The following is a 22221-nucleotide window of genomic DNA, read 5'->3' on the forward strand; positions in this document are numbered from 1 at the left end:
TTTTAATCCTATCAGATTGAAATTATGACTATGTCTATGAACAAGTCTAGTTTTAACATTCATTACTGACATGGAAATTTGAAACATTTTTGAGGCGTATGGTAAATGTATGAGCAGGGTGAAAAAAACAACCATTAGACCAATTAAAGAAAGAGGGTGTTGGCACAAAGGATTGTTCACTAATTGTGTGCGCGTGAGTGAAATTATTTGTTCGTCTACCTCAAAGTTTCCCAAAAGGCTGAGGGTGGCGGGTGGAGCGCTGGCACTGAGGATCTGATGCTGAGACTCATCACAGTCTTGTGATCTTTTCAAAACCCTGCAAACACACACACACACACAAAGTTTAGTCAGCCATTTTAGGTAGTCAGAGCTTTAGGGATAACTCTAGTGTATGTGTGCACAGCAGATGGCAGTGTATGTAGGAAAGCCTCAGTAAAGGAAATGGCACAGTGAAATATGTAACAATGGCGCTACAGCAGGAAATAAAGTGAGGAAAGAAAGTCTAACCTCTTATTGGTAGCCCATGGCACAACTCTGCAATGAATCAGAGATGTGTCTAAATCAAAATATCCTGTCTGGCTTTTTCTTTGAGGAACCTGGGGGTAAAAAGGAGGAAGCAGATGAACACATTTACATCTTTGTTTTACAAGCTTGAGACCAATTGCACAGTTGTACGTTATATAAATATCTATTTATACTGACACAACATACTGTAGCCTATTTGCAATTGCATTTAAGTTTCTTTCAATCAGTATTTACTCTTATTTACCCTCTTTATTTTTTAAATGTATATGCAAGTACTTAAAGCTCCTGTAATCCAGAAAATACTGTGCATGTGTGTGCACGCGCAATAATAGGGTATCAGATGGTAACACTGTGGCTACTATAAAACAAACAAACACACAGACCAAGGATCTATTTGTTCCCATATCTATCAAAGACAGATTTAAAAGCCACAAATATTCTCAAATATTTTCTAATAATGTAAACATTTATATTTTGTGTCAGCTTGGAAATAATTGGCACGCGTTCATTTTTGCCTATCCTTATTTCTAACCCTAATCATTAACTACCTGTAAACTCCATGGGAAATGATAAAAGTCGATAAAGTTTTTAATTTCTTAAACTAACCTAATCTGGCTGCATACAGGAATTTTGTTCATAAAGCAGTACATAGTACCTTTTTTTTTTTAGACTGGTCATGTCTTGCAGAAAGTGCTGATCAAAACAGTTGTTTGTAACATTTAATGAAAACCAATAGAAAGAGTGAGAATTACATTTGAGTGGATCTCTAGAGAACAAGAGCACCACTCATCTGGAGTAACAGCACCAAACTCCCACACAAAGAGAAGTGCCTGAGTCATACGGTACAAATCAGAACTCATTCTGCCATCGGTATGATTTGAAAACGCTCATGGCTTAATTTACTAAGTGTATTAATGGAAAGTATTAATAAAGAGTTGGAAGAAGTTATTATTGTAAATCTATGGCCCATAAGACTTCATTAGCATGTCATATAGGAGGCATAGAAATTCTGTGGACAGCATTTGAGACAAACAAGAAGTGATTCAGATGTGAGGGTAGATGAGTCACAGACTCAAAAACTCTGGGGCCCTTTCAGTAAGCTACTGTGTTATAATCTCTGTGTTGGAGAGTGACAGAGAGATCTATAGTCTTACCGGGCTGGAGAGGAGAGGTAGGCCTGTGCAGGGGTGGAAGGCTTTTGTTGCAGTTCCATCTATGGAGTGGCGATTCTGTCGTTTTTTCCAGTTACTGCATGACTTCAATGGGGAGGGTCTCTGTTAATACAAAGACAGAGAGGAGAAATTCAGCAGTGGGTTTCAAATAAAGGTTTTAAAACACAACAAAAAACAAATGTATTCCTATAAACCCACTTGACCTTACTGCATTTACACATAAAAAAACACATAAGAGAGAGACATATCAACTCACAGTATGATTGCTCTGGGCAGTGGCAGGACTGGAGGTGTTGCAAGTAAGGTTGGCTGGTGTGCTAGAGGGAGAAGCCCAGGGCTCCTGGTTCTCATTCTTCTTAGGACAAGTGGACCCATTCCAGACATCCTTTTCTGCTCCTTTCTCGTGGTTTGCCTCTTGGGTCTTGAAGGGCTGGAGGTATCCAGTCCGGGTCAGGCCATTCTCCTGAGGAGAGCTTGCATGGCTAGAGTTGCTTTTCAAGGAGGTCCAGGACTCTTTACTGGCATAATGTTGCTTATTAGTTGCCGTTAAAGGCTGTGATTTTGTGACGCTGTGGTCTTCAAGTTTTAAATCGGCCACATTTTGTGGTCTAGGGGAACAGTCCCGCTTACTGTGACGAGAGTCAGGAGATCTGCAACATTTTGTTGCTTGAGAAATACGAGGATCTGTGCTTGCCTCACCATTGGGTGCACTTGAAGACTTCTCCTGGTTTGATGATACAAAGCCATTTGTCTGCGCTCCGTGATTTGTCTCAACCTGTTCGGTTTGAGAGGTCTTCAATTTATAGGTGCCATTCAGGAGACTGTAGGAATGTTGCAGTCGCTCCTGAATCAACCTCGAGATGTCCTGAACTGCATCTGCAATCAGAGAACCCTCAGCAGACTGGTCACTGAGTACCAGGCGCCTACAAGTCGAGAGTTTTGGGGAAGTTTTTGATTCGCAGTTGACTCTGTCCAGCTGTGTTCTGCTTCTAGGGCTCAAGGGGGTGTCAAAGAGAGAAGACCGGCTCCTCTCAGGGATTTCTGGACTGGTTCCATTGTGGTTCTGAGGCTGGGGGACTGGGAAGAGGGGCTCTTTGGATTTCTTCAAGCGCTCCTTATCCTGCGATGAGTTCCAGGTTGTTTTGTGTCCTGGCGGTTCTTGAGAAGTGAAGAGAGCATCAGGGAGATGGGGAGCTGTAGGGTCGCATAAATTCAGACGCTGAGCAATGCGAGCAATGACTTCCTGTCTCTCCTGAAGTAGGGAGCCAATGAGGGGGTTGGTTTCACCTGAGATGGAGCTGGGACTTGGGCTGGGGGTAACTAAAGGGTCAGTAATGGAGAGTGATTTAAAACCACGAATTGGTGACTCCACACTTGAGGTCTTTGGGCTCTCCGCCCCATCAGTACACGAGTTATACGCCTCTGTAGGGGGGGTGTCCACACCACCGTTCAGCCGAGAGTACAGCCACTTGACGGCTTTGCCTGGTGGGAGAGGGGACTCAGGGCGAGGGTGGCATTTACGGGTGTTTAGAGGGCTGTGGGGAGGTGGAGAAGGGCGTAGAGGCCTGGAGAAGAGTGGAGATCCTGGCAGACGTAGGGAAATGCGATTCTCTCCAGGATGGTTCCTACCCTCTCCGCGCTCCAGGTTTCTCTTGCCCAAAAAAGCTATACCTGAGTGGATGCTACATTTGAGTATGGGGTATTTGGGCTGGCGAGGCAAAGACTGAACCCGCACTTTGAGAGCGACACTATGGGTCACGTTCGAGACAGGGAAAGCATGTTCATAGGGTGTTTGTGAGAAGTTCCATATCAGTTCTTCATCAGCTGCACTTATTCTGCAAAATACAGCAAATGGGATTGTTAATAAATCCATTCTTATGTAAAGTGTTTCATTGAATCGAATGGTACAATGTATGTAAGGTATGACTTTGTCTTTCTTCCTTTCTCTCTTGACTCCCCTGACTTCCTGTCTCTTCTGAAACATTCCTACAGTTTCCTGAAAGGCACATATAAAATCTTCTGGAAGGTTTTACAAACTATTTACATACATTATTTTTCTGCTTACGTTTCATTAACAAATCCCATGGAATCACCAACATACACATTGCTGTGTTCCAAAACACACCTAGTGAGAATCCCACCTAGGATCCTACCTAAGTGTAATGTAGCTTTACCTTTATAAATGTCATCATTTCTTCCTACCCTTGAAAGTGTTTGTGTGTAGAGTATGTTACCTGTATAGGATGTTTCTAGGTACAAGTCCGTGAGAGGCACTGAGCCACGCGCTGAGCTGTGAGAAAAACACATAGGAACGCACAGCCAACAGCAAGGTTTTCTCCTCAACAAATCGATCTCCACTCCTGCAACAAACACCAAGTTTGTTAAAACTCCCTAGACCTGTGGGAAAGAATGTGTATGGGAAGTACTGTGAAGAGCAAGTCTTACTGTCTGGGCACTGGCTGTAAAGTCCATCTCTCTAATAATAGAGCATCTTGCTTTATTGCTGGATCATTTAGGTCTGTGCAGTCTGTGGTTGGGCCTTCATCGCTATAGCAACAGTCAGGAAGCAGCATCACCTCAATCATGATGGGGATGTGATTGCGCCATAGTAACATGACCTCTGACCTTGTTCTTCTTGCCTGACGACACTGCATTGGGAAAAAAAGTTTTGTTGTTTACTACATTACAATGTCTGAACTGAAACTAGTGCTAGTGACTTTAAGATGCAAAATAGCATAAACATCATGCACAAAAACCTGTAAGTCATTAACCTAAATGTGAAATGTAAAAATTTTTTGAGCAAACATTCTGAAGTTTTCAAACAGGTTTCCCTGTCTGTCACTACACTCTAAAAAATGCTGGGTTAAATATGGACAAACCCAGCGATTGGGTTGTTTTCAACCAACAGTTGGGTTAAACTTCTGGGAAGTAACCCAACCGCAGGGTCAAAACAACCCAATCACTGGGTTTGTCCATATTTTGCCCAGCGCTGGGTTGTATTTAACCCAGCATTTTTCAGAGTGTAATAATAAAGAACAGTAAGTTGAAAGGATAATGTTTTCTTAGAAGTATACAGCTGTTGATGACAACATAAGGACATAATTTACAGAGTGTTAACATCGAATTTTACTCTTTCAAATTGTGAAATGCCCCTCCTTGGGTTAATAAAAAAGGTGTAACCCACCTGTGGTATTTTGTCACTGCATTCATGTTTGGTAAAGACAGGCATAGCAGACTGGGCAGGTGGGCAGTGAACACCCTCTGTCCGCCCCTTTACGGAGCATTCTGGAGTCCGTCCTTCTGTGATCAGGAGCGTCAGGAACACCAGGAACTCCTCAGCATCATACTCAAAGAACTCCTCTGCTGCTTCTAAAAAATCAGAGGTGAGACATCGATTAAGTTACTGACATGTTGCCATTTATTCATTCAAAAACCTCACAGCTTATTACTCAGAACGCTGGTAGTATGTCCTCTCAGAGTAACACACTCTCACATCGGGATTATCGGATTACGTTGAAAATCTTTTCTGGTTCTTATGAGACACACTTTTTTCTTCTTTCCTTGGGTTGGGACATACTGAGTGGTTTGTCCGTAGTTTACATCACAGTGTGGAAAAACTTTTACTACTTGCTAATGCTAGTCAGTTAAATGGAGAAACCAACCTACTCTAAAATTGGACAAAATATATGTCCCTGTGAAAAAAAATGATATATCGTCTATAAAGTTTAGCAACTTTTCTAAGTGCATTAGCATATAGTAAATTCACCAGATGTCCCTGCTGAAAAAAACAATAGACACCGTCACAAAATTTTTAATGGTTATAATGGGAATTGCATTGGCTTTACTGGAAACTGTAATGGAGCCTGTGGGTCTCTACTGTTAATTGGTCAACTTCTATTGGTGGCTTGTTAAAACCAATAAATCCTAATGGAATATGTCCCAAAACACACCACAAAAAAGGTTTTAATGGTTAAAAGTTGATGGTTTGTAATGTTTGTAATGGTATTTGTAGTGGAAACCATTAGAATTTTTTTGTGATGGTTCTGCCCAGGATCTCGCAATACTGGTTACTGAAACATTTTAACTTTTAACAGATTTAACTTCTGTTTTCATACAACCAGAAACACATAGCCAGTTTCACAGTTCCAGAGAAGATAACACTGTTTATGCATGGCAAACAATCTTTGCTCTGCTTACCAGCTGTGAAAACTGGGCTAAGCAAACACACATTCCCCCGCATATTCTCCGGGAACAAAACATACCTGATCAACAGCTTAATAAGAAACCAGCTGACTGGATTTAAATGGAATGTAGAAACGCGTGTCAAATGCGACACACCAGATTCTGAGTCAGGAATTCCAAAACACAGCTGGATTTGACACCCAAAACCTGTTTGAATACCAACATTATTGTGCATATGTGTGAAAAATAAAGCTGACAATTCAAATTAGGATTTGTAATAGGTAAAACATTTGCTGTCATAATCATCCCAATTAAAACTCGAGTCCACATAATTTGATATTACAAAGCATTAGTTGTGTTGATAATTATTCCCTGTTTGCTGAGAACCAGATAGAATTGAGATTCATGAGAGGAGGTTTACCCACAGCTTTGAGCTGAAAACAAAAGCATCTACATGGCAGTTGAGTTCCGTTACAGTCGGCCAATGGGCCTATTGTTCTCATAGCATCAGACACCCAGGACAACAGCGCCAACAAAGAGTATCCCATCCCTGACTGCACAGCCTTCTCTCATGTTATCATCTAAAAGTGTGTGTTTTCATAGTTTGTGAATCAAAACAGTATTCCACAGAAATGACATGAAATCATATCACAGAATTCCACACAAAAAGTGTTTTGCCAAGGAAAACTGATGTGTGTGGAAAATTTGTGTGTGTGAGAGTGAAGAGTGTTACACATCAGTAATTTAAGTACGAATAAAATATGTTTCTGAAATTAATTAATTAATAAAAAACTAAAGAAAAAAACATTGGAGATCCGTTGGTTGTTATGCCACATATTAATATAATTTCTCAAACTAGCAGTAGAAATCCAGTTGTTAAATATCATTCTCATGATGCAGTGTTAAAAGTTCAGATCCAAACTTTTTGTTTTTTTTAACATGAGGCTGAAAAGGCACAGCATATACACAGAATGATCCATGGGGTGGAGTACACTCAATGTAGCTCTGCAAAGAGTCTATTGATGCTCTTAGTTTTTGGTAGGGTTGTCTCAAAACAATACTTATGCATTCAAGTCTATTTCAGGCATCTTTTCGTTACTCCAATCTGTGGGTGGATTGGAAACCACATTTTACAACAGGGCTCTTATGGTGACTGGCTTAGCATGCATGAACGAACCTTTTTTTTCCAGTTCCATACTGGTGATACTTTTAGCAAGAACATGACAGCTGGTGTTCACAAAGTGAATACACACTGTGGTTTCTTTGTGGCAAAAATAACACTACTCAAACCAATTACAACCCAGAAAAACCAACGGATGGAGACACAGAATAGCTGTTGGCCTATTAGACCAGGAAAGACAACAACATACTGTGAAGAACTGTTCTATGACCCACTTTTGTGGAACTAATACTCTCTTTCCTACTTTCACAAAAAGAAAAATAAACATTTTCTTCTATTTATTTACTGGCATTTGTTAATGAAATTAAAAGCACAGTTTACCAAAAGCTACAGGAAAAGTCCATATGACTTTTACTAAAGGTACCTAAATGGGGAGTTGTTAAGACTGAAATAAAGTCTTCTAAAGTCACGTCAGAATGATTTTATTACGAGATGAGTGCATGGACACCACTACAATATCGTATTCATTACAAATTCTTTGATTTCTTTGACCCAAAATTCCAAGTTAGAGGCATGTCAGTTCATGAATAATGGTATTTTATTCAGTAAAGAGGATACATAGATGTTGTCAGAGACATTGCATTGTGGAGAGTGCTAAAACCTTAAAATCACAGTAGGATTAGAAGTAGGAACTTTCTTTTCCAGCTATTAAAATACTAAATTAAATGTGTATTAAACAAGCAATAAAAAAATATATAAATAAATAAAAACAAAACAAGGTTCTAAGACCTAGAGCTCTAGCAAGGGAAGGGACATTGTGCTTGCCTTCATTAAGTACCCTTATGACATCATCCTCTACTTGGTTGTCCACATTTTCAGCACAAATACAGCTCTTTCAGTCAATAGGAGGGGCCAGAAAACTTCTGCCCAATCAGCACTTTCCAAGCTCCTGCCAATCACGAAAGCAGCACAGAAGTCGGAGAAAAGCCACGTGAAGTGCTAGCGTCACCCCCAGCGAACAGCTGATAGTTAATCTCGCGTGACTTTGTGAAACAAAGAGCCAGATCTCTGCACAGAGTCTGTGCTGGCAATACCATGACAGCAGATAATGATGTTTGTTCCTGTTTATTCCTGCCATGTTTACATATAAGCTCGTCAGCATTGCATAAACACAATCTTATAAGAGCCTGAAGAATCTCAAGGCTTTTTAAGTTGTATAGTGGGAGGTGTATTTGTCAGGCCTGATTTTTTACTGCACTGGCTAGCTGTTGCAGTATGCATTTCCATATGCGTGTGTGTACACACATTCTTAGAGGGAACTCCTCCCACGTGCTAACTGCATGAGAAGAAACCGCAGACAACAGAGAAAGAAAGAAGGGGGTTGAAACTGCCAGCTGAACGGCAGGAGTAAAAAAGGGTAGAGAAAGACAGAGCCAGAGTATTTCCCTCATGTAGGTTAAAGGTAAAGTTTCAGCAGGGGAAGAAAGACAGAACACTGGGTTCAGACAGGGAGGAGGAGCAAATGAGAGGCAGAAAAATACAACACAAAGGAAGAATAAATCACCAGCACTCCACAGATTTCTTTTTAGTTACGAACTGCCTGTACTTATTCTCTCTCATGCAAAAATAGAATTCATATAAACCTTTTCCACTGTAGCACCTCTTGAAATAAGGCTGCAAACGGAGCATGTTACGTTACATAGGAAATAGAAGCATTTGAGTTCAAGTATTTGCGAAGAGCATGTTTCAGGCCTTATTCCCAACTGTTGTAATTAACCTAATAGCTGTTCTCTGTCTCAGAGAGTATAGGTCCTGAGTAAATCAGTGATCCAGACAGTTTTAGACCTGTCCTACCATACACAAACACACATGTCCGTGACCTGGAGGTGTTTTCATATGTGCTTGCTGCATTTAAGCATTTGCATATTTTTTCCCCTCACATGCCACAGTGTTTGAGTGAGCAGCAGCAGGTGTACCAGATTGTTGGGTCTAGGACAGGACAGGCCAGTGTTCCTTATATAATACAGGGCTATTTAAGGCGCTTGTGCACTAGCATTATTAGAGTATGTATACGTGTGCAAATATTAGAGAATGCAACTGGACACTCACATATGCATACACACACAAACACATCACATGAGCACGAGACAACATGTTCCATCTATATATACAAATAAAAACAGAAAGACAGTATTCTTGTCTATGTTTGACGTCAACACAGGAATGCTGCGTCAGGTTTAAAGGGGTCATACTGCTACCTTTTTACCTTATTTTAGCTGTAAACAAAATCATCATTTAGTTTTTATGACCATTTTCGACCCCATCACTGAGAATTAAATGACTGCTTTTACTGTACCTTCAAAATACCTATAAATAAATGCCCTCTGTTATCATTGGCTAACTTCTTCATGTGTTAAAAAGCTTACATGAATACTAGAGGCAGTAAAGCAGCTCTATCTTTCATTTCAACCAGATGATCCAACAGCAGCTCCACGGATCTCAGGCTGCTTGGCAGACATCTCGGCATGGATGAAAGAACCACCTGCAGCTCAACCTGGCAAAGACTGAGTTTCTCATCTTCCCTGCCACTCTGAATCTACAGCATTATTTCACCATCCAGCTAGGTTCATCAACAATTTCCCCATCAGAAATCTTGGTGTAATCTTTGATGACCAGCTGACCTTCAAAGACCACACTGCAAAAACCGCTCGATCATGCAGGTTAACATTGCATAACATCAGAAATATCAGGCCCTTTCTAACGGAGCATGCTTCGCAACTTCTTATCCAGGCCCTTATCACTTCTAGGCTGCAATGATATTTTGGCTGGACTTCCCTCATGCGCAATCAAACCTCTACAAATGATTCAGAATGTAGCAGCACGACTGGTCTTCAATGAGCCCAAAAGGGCTCACATCACTCTTCTCTCTTGTCAACATTTGACTGCATCCTTAAATAATAATTTAAAAAGTACTTCCTGCGTTATCAAACTAATTTTGACTACTTTCGACACATAACCCACTCCATATGTATGATTTGACTGATTTAGTAAACTTACACGAAAGCTCACCCGGTACAGAATTGTACTTGCGATGAGTGCATGTCCTGTGAAAAATGAGTCACAAACAATAAAAAAAGACTTGCAGAAGCAAGCTAAAATGGCATGTCTGCTTTAGCAAGTGAGTTCTTAATCGAAGGTTTGCTTTTGTTAACACTATCGGTTATGTTTAGAGTTTAGTGTAGGTGGTACGTTATTTTCAAAAGCAACAGAACATTAACTTTTTAGCACCACTCACTGAATATTTCATTTCTGAACTGTTGTGGTAAGTACAACAACCATAATAATAAAACAATGCCAGATTCACATTCAACTATTTTGGATAAAACTTAAAGAACTTTTAGTATAACTCACTGGACATCTCACTTTGAAAGTGTATTGAAATGTGCAAGAAGCAACATAAGAGGATTTTGCAGATGTGCCGCCATGGGCACGTTTTTCTAATGAGCCAAAGTAGAACTATGTAAATGGAAGAAGGCTATAAAAAGCACAAATAGAAATACATTTTATTCGTACACTAAGTGAAAATGGCAGAAGGATAAGCGGATTCGAACTCATTTCAATCGCATCATAAGTTACCGCCACGCACCTACGCCCTACTCTATTGCTTGGCATCTTTTGTCGTCTATCCCAACCAGACATTGGTGAGCAGAGTTAATCAAAATAGCCTCTGCTAACAAGGTGGGCTATTTGCACTGTGTAAATAGACACTCCAAATGTAAATATGGGCGGTTATATGTTAATGAATTCATGGTGATTTCAAAACGCTGACCGTTTCTTTAGTTTCAATAAATGGTCTGGCTGGACAGGGGATGGATGTTTGAGTTATGAATGCCACAGTATTTCCACATAGTACATAAAACCTTTTTTTATTTCAACAGAGCCAAGAGCAATCCTGTTTTCCGTGATATGAGATGAAAGAGGCAAACCGACACAACTACAAACTACACACTACTAATAAGTGAACACAGAACACAGTACCGCTGATAGATTAAGCTCTTCATATCTTACAGAAACACCAGTCTTGACCCACATTTAACGCAAACTCTTCCTGCTTTCTGCATAATCAGATAGCATTGTGGGTGCTTTCCTGGTTTCTCCTGCTGTAGATTAACCCGGCACTGCAGGAGAGAGTTAAGCTGTACATTTATATAACCAGTGGCAGCAGAGGAGAAAAAAGATTTCTGGGAATTTTCTGCTGTACTGAAATTTCTCTTAACGGCAGCTGGGACCATAGCGATCGGTAATTATGAGGATGATTTCATGTCCCATCAACCCTTACTCCAATCCTGATGACTGACAAGAGAGCAAGAGAGAGATAGAAAGAGACTGTAATGAGATTACAAAAAGTTCTATCTTTCTGTCATAAAGATGATTTGCTAATGTGTCCATTACAGGTGATAAAATCTTTTACTTCACCTTTTAAGTTGTGTTTGCTATATACAGTCTATAAAGATAAGAAACAGCACAAGAAAACAGCAGGGAGTGGAGTTTTCTGTGTAAGTTCCCTCCACGATGCTAGGGTGTTGCTATGCGCTTGCTAGAGTGTACTGCGTGGTTACAAGTCAAAAGACCCCACCACCTGTGATTCTATTGTATTCTGGCTAATTATGACTTGGGTCTCTCTTCACCTTTAGCTGTTTAGTATGGAAGCTTGTTTCTGCCATGGGATAAATAAGTTAATCATGACTTTTTATCTTGGAATTTTGACGTATAAACTCAAGATATAAACTTTAATTCGAAAAAAGTCAGAATTGTGAGATGTAAACTATATAAAAAGGCAGAATTCTCAATTCATATCTCAATTCTGAGAAATGTTGTTAAAATCTGTTACAGTACATCTACATCAAACTTTTCAAAAGAGCACGAAGAATCCTGTTTCCCATGATCTGAGAATATCACACGGTCAGGGCTGGGGAAATCATTTCTTCTGCAGAATGCTGATAGCGATTTTAGATTTGACTGTGACGACTTGTACCTGCACAAGTATGTATGCAAAAGAGGTTTTATCAGACCACATGCAGTGCTGGTGCAATAGCAGATTACAGATGACTCCGGCATCGTAAATCTGCTTACGGCCTGCACCAGAGAGATCAGTTTAAACACTACAGTTCTAAGCCAACACGTTTCTCTGCATGTGGCTCTGTGGTCAAAGGTGAAGAGCTGAGAATAACTTTATATAAAAAATGACCTTCCACTGCACAAGACCAACATTGGAGATACACATGGAATACCATCAGGTGATATATCGGATCTTTATGATATAATAATAAAGTTAGCTGTCAATGCAAAATTAACCAATGTGAGAATTGCAATGGTTGTAATGTGCTTTTATTTGTCCATTGAATTCCTGGTTTCCTAAAGTCTCTGCCAGAAGACAATATAATACACAAATAAACAGCTTCATGAATATTACGGTGATGTTATTGCTTTCTTTTTTTTTGTGAATACGATTCCTAAAGACCGACATTACACCAGTTTCTCAGCCCCTGTTTGATGACACAAGGCCGGGTATAAGTGTACTAAGACGGAAATGTTTTAAAGGTCACGTTAGCGAAATTTCAGCTAAATTTTATGCAAAAAACATTGACTGTGCTTCACGCACATGCACTGCTCACGTTACCGTTTTTTATGGTTTTGAAAGAAGTCTCTAATGCTCACCAAGGCTGCATTTATTCAATCAAATGTATTATTAATTACAGTAAAAGTTTTATTTTTTAATTGATTTAAAATGTCATTTATTCATTCAATTTTCAGCAACCATCATGTCAGTCTTCAGTGTCACATGATCCTTCAGAAGTCATTCTAATATTCTGATTTGATGCTTAAGAAACATTATGCTACTGCTGTAACATATTTCCTCTCTTCTAACACCATCATGCCATTGAGACAGATATAAAAGACAAAGCACGTGACTCAAACTAGGATCCACACAGTCGACACACATGTCCCAGTGACCTAAAAACACCACTCACGTCACCTAATTAATATAATTGAACCATTTATTGGTTTTATCCAGTGCTGCTTGCAGCAAATCTCATATCTCTCAGCTGTGAAAGGTTCTGCTTTGGTGCTATAGCACTCATAAACACACAACAGAACAAGTACACCACACATTTTCATCTGCCACAAAACAGATTCACAGGCAGCAGGTCATGATGCTTGCTGCAGGTCTCTGTGACATCCACGAAAGGCCTTTCATAAAACACAAGTAGGGTATTCTAAATTGGGGTGACTTATCACTCATCAAAGGGCTGTCCCGTGGACACCGGGATCATGACCTTTGCTCCCGTGTGTCACAAGTAACATGCTTAGGTAATTACATTTTAAATTTTTAATATGGATACACTATTGGTCAAAAGTTTGGAATATTTTTTAAATGTTTTTGAAAGAAGTGCTCCACCAAGGCTGCATTTATTTGATGAAAAATTCAATAACAACTGTATTATTATGAAATAAATAATACTATTGTAAATTTATTTTAAAAAGTAATTCATTCTTCTGATGCAAAGCTGAATTTTCAGTAGCCATTACTCCAGTCTTCAGTGTCACATGATCCTTCAGCAATCATTCTGATTTAGTTCTTAATAAACATTATCATTGTTATTATTATTAATATCAAATAAATGTTGAAAACTGTTTTGTTGCTTACTATTTTTGTGGAACACTGATCAAATATTTTCAACATTGATAACAATAAGAATGATTATTATTAATATTAACTGAGCACCAAATCAGAGTGAAAACTGAACTAATGACTGCTGAAAATTCAATTTTGCCATCACAAGAATAAATTACATTTTAAAACATATTAAAATTGAAAGCAGTTATTTTAAATTATAATATTTCACAATAGTCCATTTATTTTATTCAAATAAATGCAGCCTTGGTGAGCATAAACGTAAAAAAATGCTGGGTTGTTTCAACCTAACTTTGGATCAAATATGGACTAACAGCTGTTGGGTTTAATTTTTACATTAAATTAACCCAAAAGTATATGAAGTTATAATGTAACATTCCCCAATACTGGTCCTGTCTAACATTAAAAATATACATTTAAATATATACATAAATGCACAAATAAAAACAAAAACACACACGCGCCCAAACATTGCCACATAAACACACAGAGTGGTGAGAGATCTGGTGTTGGCTGGTACAACTGGGTTTTTGGGGGGTTAAGAGTCTAAATTTGTCTTGTCAGGACACATTGGTGGGGGTGAAGCGGAGTTCACTGCCTGATTTGGTAACACATGATCACACACTCTAAAACCTACAGCTCTATATGGACAGTCAAGAGTCAAACCACTATACCCACATGGTGCAGGGCTGAAATGGATCTCAGGGTAGGTAGAGAAGGTACTGTGCTTTTCTTTGGACAGGCAGTACCTTTAAAAAACAACATGAAATAGAATTTGCAATCTATTTTTCTTCCATAAAGTGATGTGAATGCCTCATTTACATCCTGGGACATTTATGGCCATTCGACTGGGAATTATAAAGCTTTAGTCTAGAACACAGAATCACATCAAAACTGTGAGTGTTGAGCATTTGGTCTTTGCTGCACATGGCATCTTCATTCTCTGAGGGATGTTGTTCTTAAAAAGCAGAACAGACCCGTCATAGAGATTTGTCTTTCTAGATGTCTCAGTGATGCAAGTGAATTTAGTCAATACTGCATCTGTTGGGCAGAACAGAAGAACAGAGAGGAATCCATCATGTAGAGGGGGAAGGCAGGGAGGGGACAGAAGAACAGGATGATGTCAGTTTAGTGTGAGTAGAAAACAGATGAGCAGTACTGCAGTGTGTGTCACCCATGGGAGACGTTAAAGGACGCTGGCACTGATCTGACTGGCACAAAGTGGCATTGCTTTAGACTTCACTGACCTTTAGATATAAAAAAAAAAAAAAACATTTTCAATGAAGTAATTTGTCTGAAGTCCAAATGCACTAGATGTACTCTGATGGGTAGTCAGACGGCGGGGGCCTTTTAAAGAGTCTGGATGCCAGGGTCTGAAGGGCAATCAGGTTACAAACAATGATGAAACACTATGGCTGCACTTTTCAGCCTTATATAGCCATTTTTACTGTCATAGTGAACAATGACGGTATCAGATGGTGATATATAAAATGGCATTAAATAATTTTATATATTGATGTGGAATTTACATTGTTGGTACTGAATTGTCCATAGAAAGATTGTACAAAAACATACAAATGTGGGACATGTCCAATAAAACATGGTAGCATCACGGTACATTTTTGGCTGATCCAGAAGGCAATTCACCAGACAGAAATGGAAAGAGAAAGAAAGACAAGACGGTAGACAGACAGGTCAACTTCACTTGCTGATCTAAATGCATCCCTATAATTACCTCCTATAACAGGCCATGAATAGAAGCCGACCACACCATGATGTACTTCACAGAAGTCTGAGAGACAGAGCAGCTTTTTTATAAACCCTAGTGAGCTGCCTTGCTGTCTACTGCCTACACACACACACAGATACCTTCAAAGACAGCATGAACCTCGTAAGTGACTGATTTGTAATGCTCTACATGTGCTGCAACTCTGTGTCACACAAATAACACACCTTACTTGAAGCACACAGAAAATGTGACTCCCTACCGATTCCAAAATAATTGTAGCATGTTGCTAAAGCTAACAGCATGATACACTTACCTAAAAATTACAATTCTGTCATCATTCACTCACCCTTACCACCATTTTTTTCTGTAGAAAACACAAATTAAGTTATTTTGAAGCATATTGGAAAACAAACTGTTTTGGTGACCACTGACATCTATTTTAATGGACAAAAACGCATTTCTCAAAATTTCTTATATGTTCCACCCAATAAAAAAAAGTCATACAGGTCTGAAACAACATGAGTGTGAAAAAAGATAACCAAAATTCAATTTTTGAACTATCCCTTTAATATTTGTGTTCTCAGCCCTTATGAAAATTAACCATGGTTTTATTGTAGTAAGTGTAGTAACCGTTTTTTTTTTTTTGGCGTATTGATTAGCATTTGTATAACCACTTTTACTACAAATACCATGGTTAAACTACCGTTAGTGTAGCAAAACCATGGTTAATTTGTGGTTACCAGGTTTGTTTGGTTTAATTTGTAGAAAAACCATAGTTCATTTTCATAAGAGAGTGTTTTTAAGAGAATCGTGTTGTTAGCTTAGCAACATGCTAACATAAAACTTCAACATAAAACTTTAATCCCTTTAAGTTAAACAACACATCTTTAATTAGATTGAACTATTTGTCTGTCCACCATTTTGGATGCATTTTTTACTACACTCTTGCATTATGGGACTGCTGCTTTAGACAAGGTATCTTAGAAGCTAAAGCAAATATGTTCTATGAATTATCCTAAATTACTGCTTAGGTAGTCAGTTCAATAGGATTTGGGACAGGGCTACCCTGCTGGAAAAACCAGCATAGACCAGCATAGTCCAGCATAAACCAGCATAAACCAGCATGGGAATTATGCTGGTCTATGCTGGTTTTTCTAGCAGGGTAGTGTGTGTGCAGCATGGATGTCAGTGTGTTGTAATTGTCAGGGCAGTTTTTCCCATGGGCTGTCATGGCGTCTTTGTTCTCTGTTGTAAGTACAAAGAGACTTTATCCATTCAGCCTTCTGCACTCTCTCCACACCTGCTTTTCACCAATTCACCCTGTACGCCAAATCCTACACTAATATCAGAAGCCTGGTGACTATTTACTTGGCCTTATTTCTCATGGGAGGTGAAATGTTGTCTTCTGTTTTCGTCTGTTGAACGGTTGCAGTCTGCCACAAAGTTCCTGCCTTGTCCCACTTTTCAGTTGAGAAATCTGCAGTTAAGTCCTGTTTTTCTATCAAACACTAAAAATCACCTCAACACATGCATAAGGAAGCTTTACCTCTCAGATTTACCTCCCCAAACTTTCCTCTCAGAGTTCAGTGAGGGCAGACTCCAAACTCACATAGCAACAAGCCTTGTGCTGTGATTGGACTAGGGCTGCAGCTATCAATTCTTTTTGTAATCGATTAATCCAGCACTTAATCGATCGATTAATCGAGTAATCGGATAAAAACTTTTTTTGTGTTTTTAAACAACCAAAACAAATAATGCATAACGAAAATGATGTGGCTGTAAAATGATCAAGCATTTGGCTTTTATTTCTCAAAAAAAAATGTATTTATTCAAACTTCAACATTTGAACAGTGCATGACTGAGCTGGGCGAACAAAGCTGTCCATACTCCGTTGTGAAGTGCTGAGAGGGAGAAAAAGAGGAAAAGCAATTTAGCTTATTAAAATGCACAACAGGTTTCCCCATACACAAAAGAAATATGTTTTCACAATATATCTGAAATATATTTGCATTGTTGTTCACTTATATTTATCATTTTGAAATATATTCTGAAATATAACTAAAATATATTTATTGGGCCAATTTCGAATATTTGCATATATTCCAAAAAATATGTTTCAGATATATTGTGAAAACATATTTCAAATATATTTATTTTGTGTATGGGTCATGCTGTAATCTAGCCCTGAAAGTATATAGTATGTTTCATCGTAAAAGCCATTCACAACTTTTTTGACAGTAAATTATTTCCATTGGTTAGTTACCCCACAGCTGTTAAATAATGTACGTTTATCATGTAAGGGATAAACCATGACGGCCAGTGCAATTCTATGAAAATATACCACACCTCCACGGCACGTCGTGACCGCATCACACATCACAACGTCGTGCGGTATATTTTCATTAAATTGCACTGGCCGTTGTGGTTTATCCCTTACATAATTAACGTACATTATTTAACAGCCTTCCTCTCGACTAGCAATCACATTGATTTAACGCTACATTGAATTTATTACCTTGTCTCGGGTGACGGTCCTCTGGTCTTTGAGTAGAGTGGATGCTTTCTGTTTAGATGCTGTAGCATGGACGACGTGCTGTTGTGGTATGCTAGCTCGATCTTGCAATATACACACACCACGGCGTTCTCTTTACTTTTCAATTTGAAATGATCCCAAACCTTGGACATTTTCTGTCGTTTTCTCTTGTTTGAGTCTTCTCTTTGCTCATTGTTACCGCTCCCATCTTCCATTTTGCTGCCCGCGCTCTCAAATCAAAACACCGCTAACGACTTGCGTCTCCTTCCGCTTTTTGGGTGACGTAAGCGCGTTGTGTCATACAAAAAATAATAATTGCGAAAGAACGTGATGTGAGCTTTAAAATTATTTAAAAGAGGCTTCGAGGCAGAGGAATTTGCCTCGATAATTTTTTGTAATCGAGTTACTCGAGTTACTCGAGGAATCGTTGCAGCCCTAGATTGGACAGTGGCTTCCTGCCAAGCGGTGAATACAGTTTCCTGTCTGTGGGCCAGAGAGTGTCTGCGTGTGAGAAAGCAAACACACACTCTGTTTTGGGAAGATGTAGAGGCTTTGTGTAGACCCAGCGGTTTCTCAATGTATACTTTGAGCACATATGCTTTGGATGTGGGCTAGAGTGAACCTGAAGAAAAAGCTCCATAAACTCATACAAATACATCAAAACACGACTGCAAACACACTAAGATTTGTTGTGTACTTTTAGTGAGCTGAAATCAATTTGTTCTCTAGCATAGCTATTTAACCTGAGCTTTTAATCATGCTCGCAAACAGTCATCAGGGATATTACGTAAAGGGTTCGGAGGACCGCACAATTTCATTTACATAATTGAACAATTTTGTCCATCAGAGAACAGCCAGTACACAAATAACCTGAAGACTTCCACTCAGAGGTGATACAGAGGAAATCTTAAGAATATTACAGGAGTTCACCCAAAATGCCAATTCTGTCATCATTTACTCACCCTCGGGCTATACTATTCCCATATGATTTTTGATCTTTCTTCTTTGGAATCCAAATGGAGGTGTTTAACAAAATGTTTATGAATTCGTTTTGAAACTCAGTAAAATTCACAGATAATTACAAAGAAGTAACACTGAATTAAACATGGAAAAGTTAAGTAGGAATAATAGTATTTTCCTGTAAATGATACTTCAATAATCTTAAAAATAAATTACGGTGTACCATCAAGTGCCAAAAGGACAAAATAAAAACCCACCAGAAAAGTTGTCTAAGTTGGTCCCTGACAGTAAATGTTATAAAGTAGTGTAAATGTTATAAAATAGTGTAAACATCACTCAAACCATTTCCTTTTGTGTTCCGTGGAAGAAAGAGGTTCATGCCATGAAGGTAAACAAATGATGGCAATTTCTTTTTTGGGTGAACTATCCTTTTAAGGGATAGAAAAATGTAAGCACATGTAATGGCCTTTTGCCAGGGCTATAACGATCTCCACAAAGCAAAAATCTGAAAAACAATCCACCACCACAACGTGTGATGTGTAACACATGTAAAACACCATCTGACTACATTTCACTCTATTATATATTACACTGCTTTTATCTGTTTTCAGACATTAACCTTGAGTCAGTGAGGCCAGCTGTGGTGTTCAAAGATGTTTTCGTGAGAACTTCATTCATTCAGAGTTTGAGTGGATGCGTGACCCTGTCATGAGGGATAGAGCAAAAACGTGAGGTGAGAAAGAGACACGGGAGACAATCATTACAGTCTGAGGGCTTGTGTGAGATACGACAATGAATCACATCTTTCATGCGTTGGGTATGTAACAGGATCAATCAACAACACACTTACTGGCAACAACAAAACCCAGACAAAAGAAAACACACAAAAGCTAGCTGTGGGTATGAGGCAAAGAGTGCCTGGGGAGAATGACACAGACATCATTGTGTGACTGATAAATGCAAGGGGAGTGATGAAACTGTTGAACTCAGTTGAGTCGTTGGTCTTAAGTAACTAGACACTGAAATGCTGAAAGTTTCTAAACAGAACGTAAGTGGTGGTAGCCTGTGACAGCCAGGATGATAATAAGCAGTTGCTAAGGTGCTCTAGTTGGTTGCTAGGTAGCCGTGTATGTCAAAAGAAAAAACAAACAAAACAAAAAAAAACTCTAAATCACATTCTGCTCCCTAAATATGGTTTGGATCTCGACATCACAGGTCACCATTTAATCACCCTCGTCTAATTCTAGAACACATGACTTTTGTTCATATTAAGAACGCAAATGAAGATATTTTTAATGAAACCTCAGAGATTTCTGTCTCTCCACTGAATGTCCATTACATTGAAAAGTTTCATAAAACATTGTAAAAGTAACCTGTATGACTGTAATAAGTATTCCAAGTAGTCATCTAAAGTTCAATCCAAGTATTCTTAAGAGAAATGATAACTTCATATGATGAAATGACAGGTTTTAATTCACAGCCTAAATTAAACTTTAATTCAAAGCCTAAATTAAACTTGTTCATCATATAAAGCAATCATGTCTCTTCATAAGACTTGGATTGAACTCATATGGATTACTTTTAAAAATGTCTTTATAAACTTTTTGAAATTTGACAGGATTTAATCGACCCTTCACCTGGAGTTTGATTGACAGATGATCTGACCAATCATAACTTGAAATATGGTTTGACATCTTTGAAACAAAATACCTTCTGCTGTTTACTCGTATTTATTTTGTGCTATAACTAGTAAAGAGTAAGAGATGATTGGTTCACATGCCACTTGAACTGAGGCGCTAGCTACAGCGATCCGTCACACAACACATTAAAGAGCCACAAAATGGTATTTATTGTTTGAATTTCTTAATTAAAACATTAAATAAATAAATTTGGAAGCTGAGACTGTTTCATATCAAAAGTAACGTGCTCGGTCTTGTCTGTCGGCACACTGTCAGTGTCCTCTTTGCTCCGCAATTCATTGCACACTTCGCTGTGTGAAAATGTGTGGCGTGAGAGTGCTATGACTTGTCGGACATAGCAACAGTAACTAAGGGGGGGGCGGGTCTTTGCGAAGGGTCAATTGTATTGGCTATATCATTGGCTATTACCATTACTTTCCCCACCCTATAGGAAACCTCTTCAGAGGGCTTGGAGATCCTGTTTAATGACTAACGAATGCTGATCAGCAGCACCAGCATGAGAAAATATGAACTGTACAGCATCGGACCCACACGTGAAACCCTGGAGTTCTGCAGGTCAAATATGCCCCAAATCAGAATGAGCTAAAAAAAACAACACATTCCTGAACTCAACCCTGCAGGACCCATCGGCCACCTGTCTGCTTACACAGAGCTTTACAGTAGATCACACACACCTGTCCTCAGACACACACATGCCTCCTGCAGCTATGAAAAACAGAAGCCGGTTTCACCAACAATGACAACTTAATTATGACCCTCAAAAATCTGCCCTTAAATCAACAATAATAGGAAATCAAAACAAATAATGATCAGTTTTGAAACTGGACTTTAAAAGGTCTTGGGTTTAAAGTCAACATGAAATGGCATTCGACCCATTTTACTTAGGGAACCTGATAGGATATTCTTCAAATGCAAAAAAAAGTGCAGGGTGGGGGTTTGATTTATCCACTGGGAAATGACTGGATCATGGAAAGTTTCTACTTTTGAGAAAGCTTTGTGTTAAAGCATCTCAAAACATCCCAAATGGCAGTGATTTTTAAAATCTAAAGTGCTATTTGCTATAATAGCATTCATTAACATTAACTGCAATTACATTAACGTATAAACTATTTGGCTATTGGTTTAACATGAACCAATAGCTTGCTTGGCCTGGGTGTTTTAGAGGGGAAACATTTGTTGAAAGATTAAACAATATACTCTTTGGAAAAGCATAAATGAATGATTCACAATTACAGTAACACGTATCACGAAAGTGAATATGTTCAATTTTGATTTCATGTTGACTTAGAAAGCTGAGTAGTGAATGACTTCAGGTTAACTAAACCAATACATCAAATAATTAACAACCTATCAAAGCCACAAAGCACTGGGTTAGACATCTAATGTGTGCCAAAAACAGAAACTACAATCAAAGCTATTGGCTAAAACATATCCACATTTATGCATTGTGTTGAAACATTCTGCCATAACTTGGCACGCTTAAAGCGACCCATTGTCTCAAGGGAGCGTGTGTGTATATTTTCCACAGCACTTGATCAGCTGATTGGAGTGAGTTTGTGTGGCACTGAGTATTTGAGATGCGGACAAACCAGGCCACCAATGC

The 22221-nt window shown here is 38.8% G+C and overlaps 1 protein-coding gene across 1 annotated transcript in view; it reads right to left on the minus strand.

Moving 5' to 3' along the window:
• LOC306888722 (atos homolog protein A-like) overlaps window positions 1-22221 on the minus strand; it is a 35182-nt gene that overhangs the window by 3796 nt on the left and 9165 nt on the right. The window contains exons 2-8 of the mRNA XM_079447142.1: window positions 4882-5066; window positions 4143-4345; window positions 3932-4057; window positions 1954-3532; window positions 1680-1799; window positions 508-596; window positions 220-316 (exon numbers count right to left, since the gene is read on the minus strand). Of these exons, the coding sequence (XP_079303268.1) occupies window positions 220-316; window positions 508-596; window positions 1680-1799; window positions 1954-3532; window positions 3932-4057; window positions 4143-4345; window positions 4882-5066 (2399 nt within the window). The remainder of the gene's footprint in view (window positions 1-219; window positions 317-507; window positions 597-1679; window positions 1800-1953; window positions 3533-3931; window positions 4058-4142; window positions 4346-4881; window positions 5067-22221) is intronic.

Source organism: Barbus barbus (assembly GCF_936440315.1).
Source record: "Barbus barbus genome assembly, chromosome: 22".
In the NCBI taxonomy this organism is placed as follows: Eukaryota; Metazoa; Chordata; class Actinopteri; order Cypriniformes; family Cyprinidae; genus Barbus; species Barbus barbus.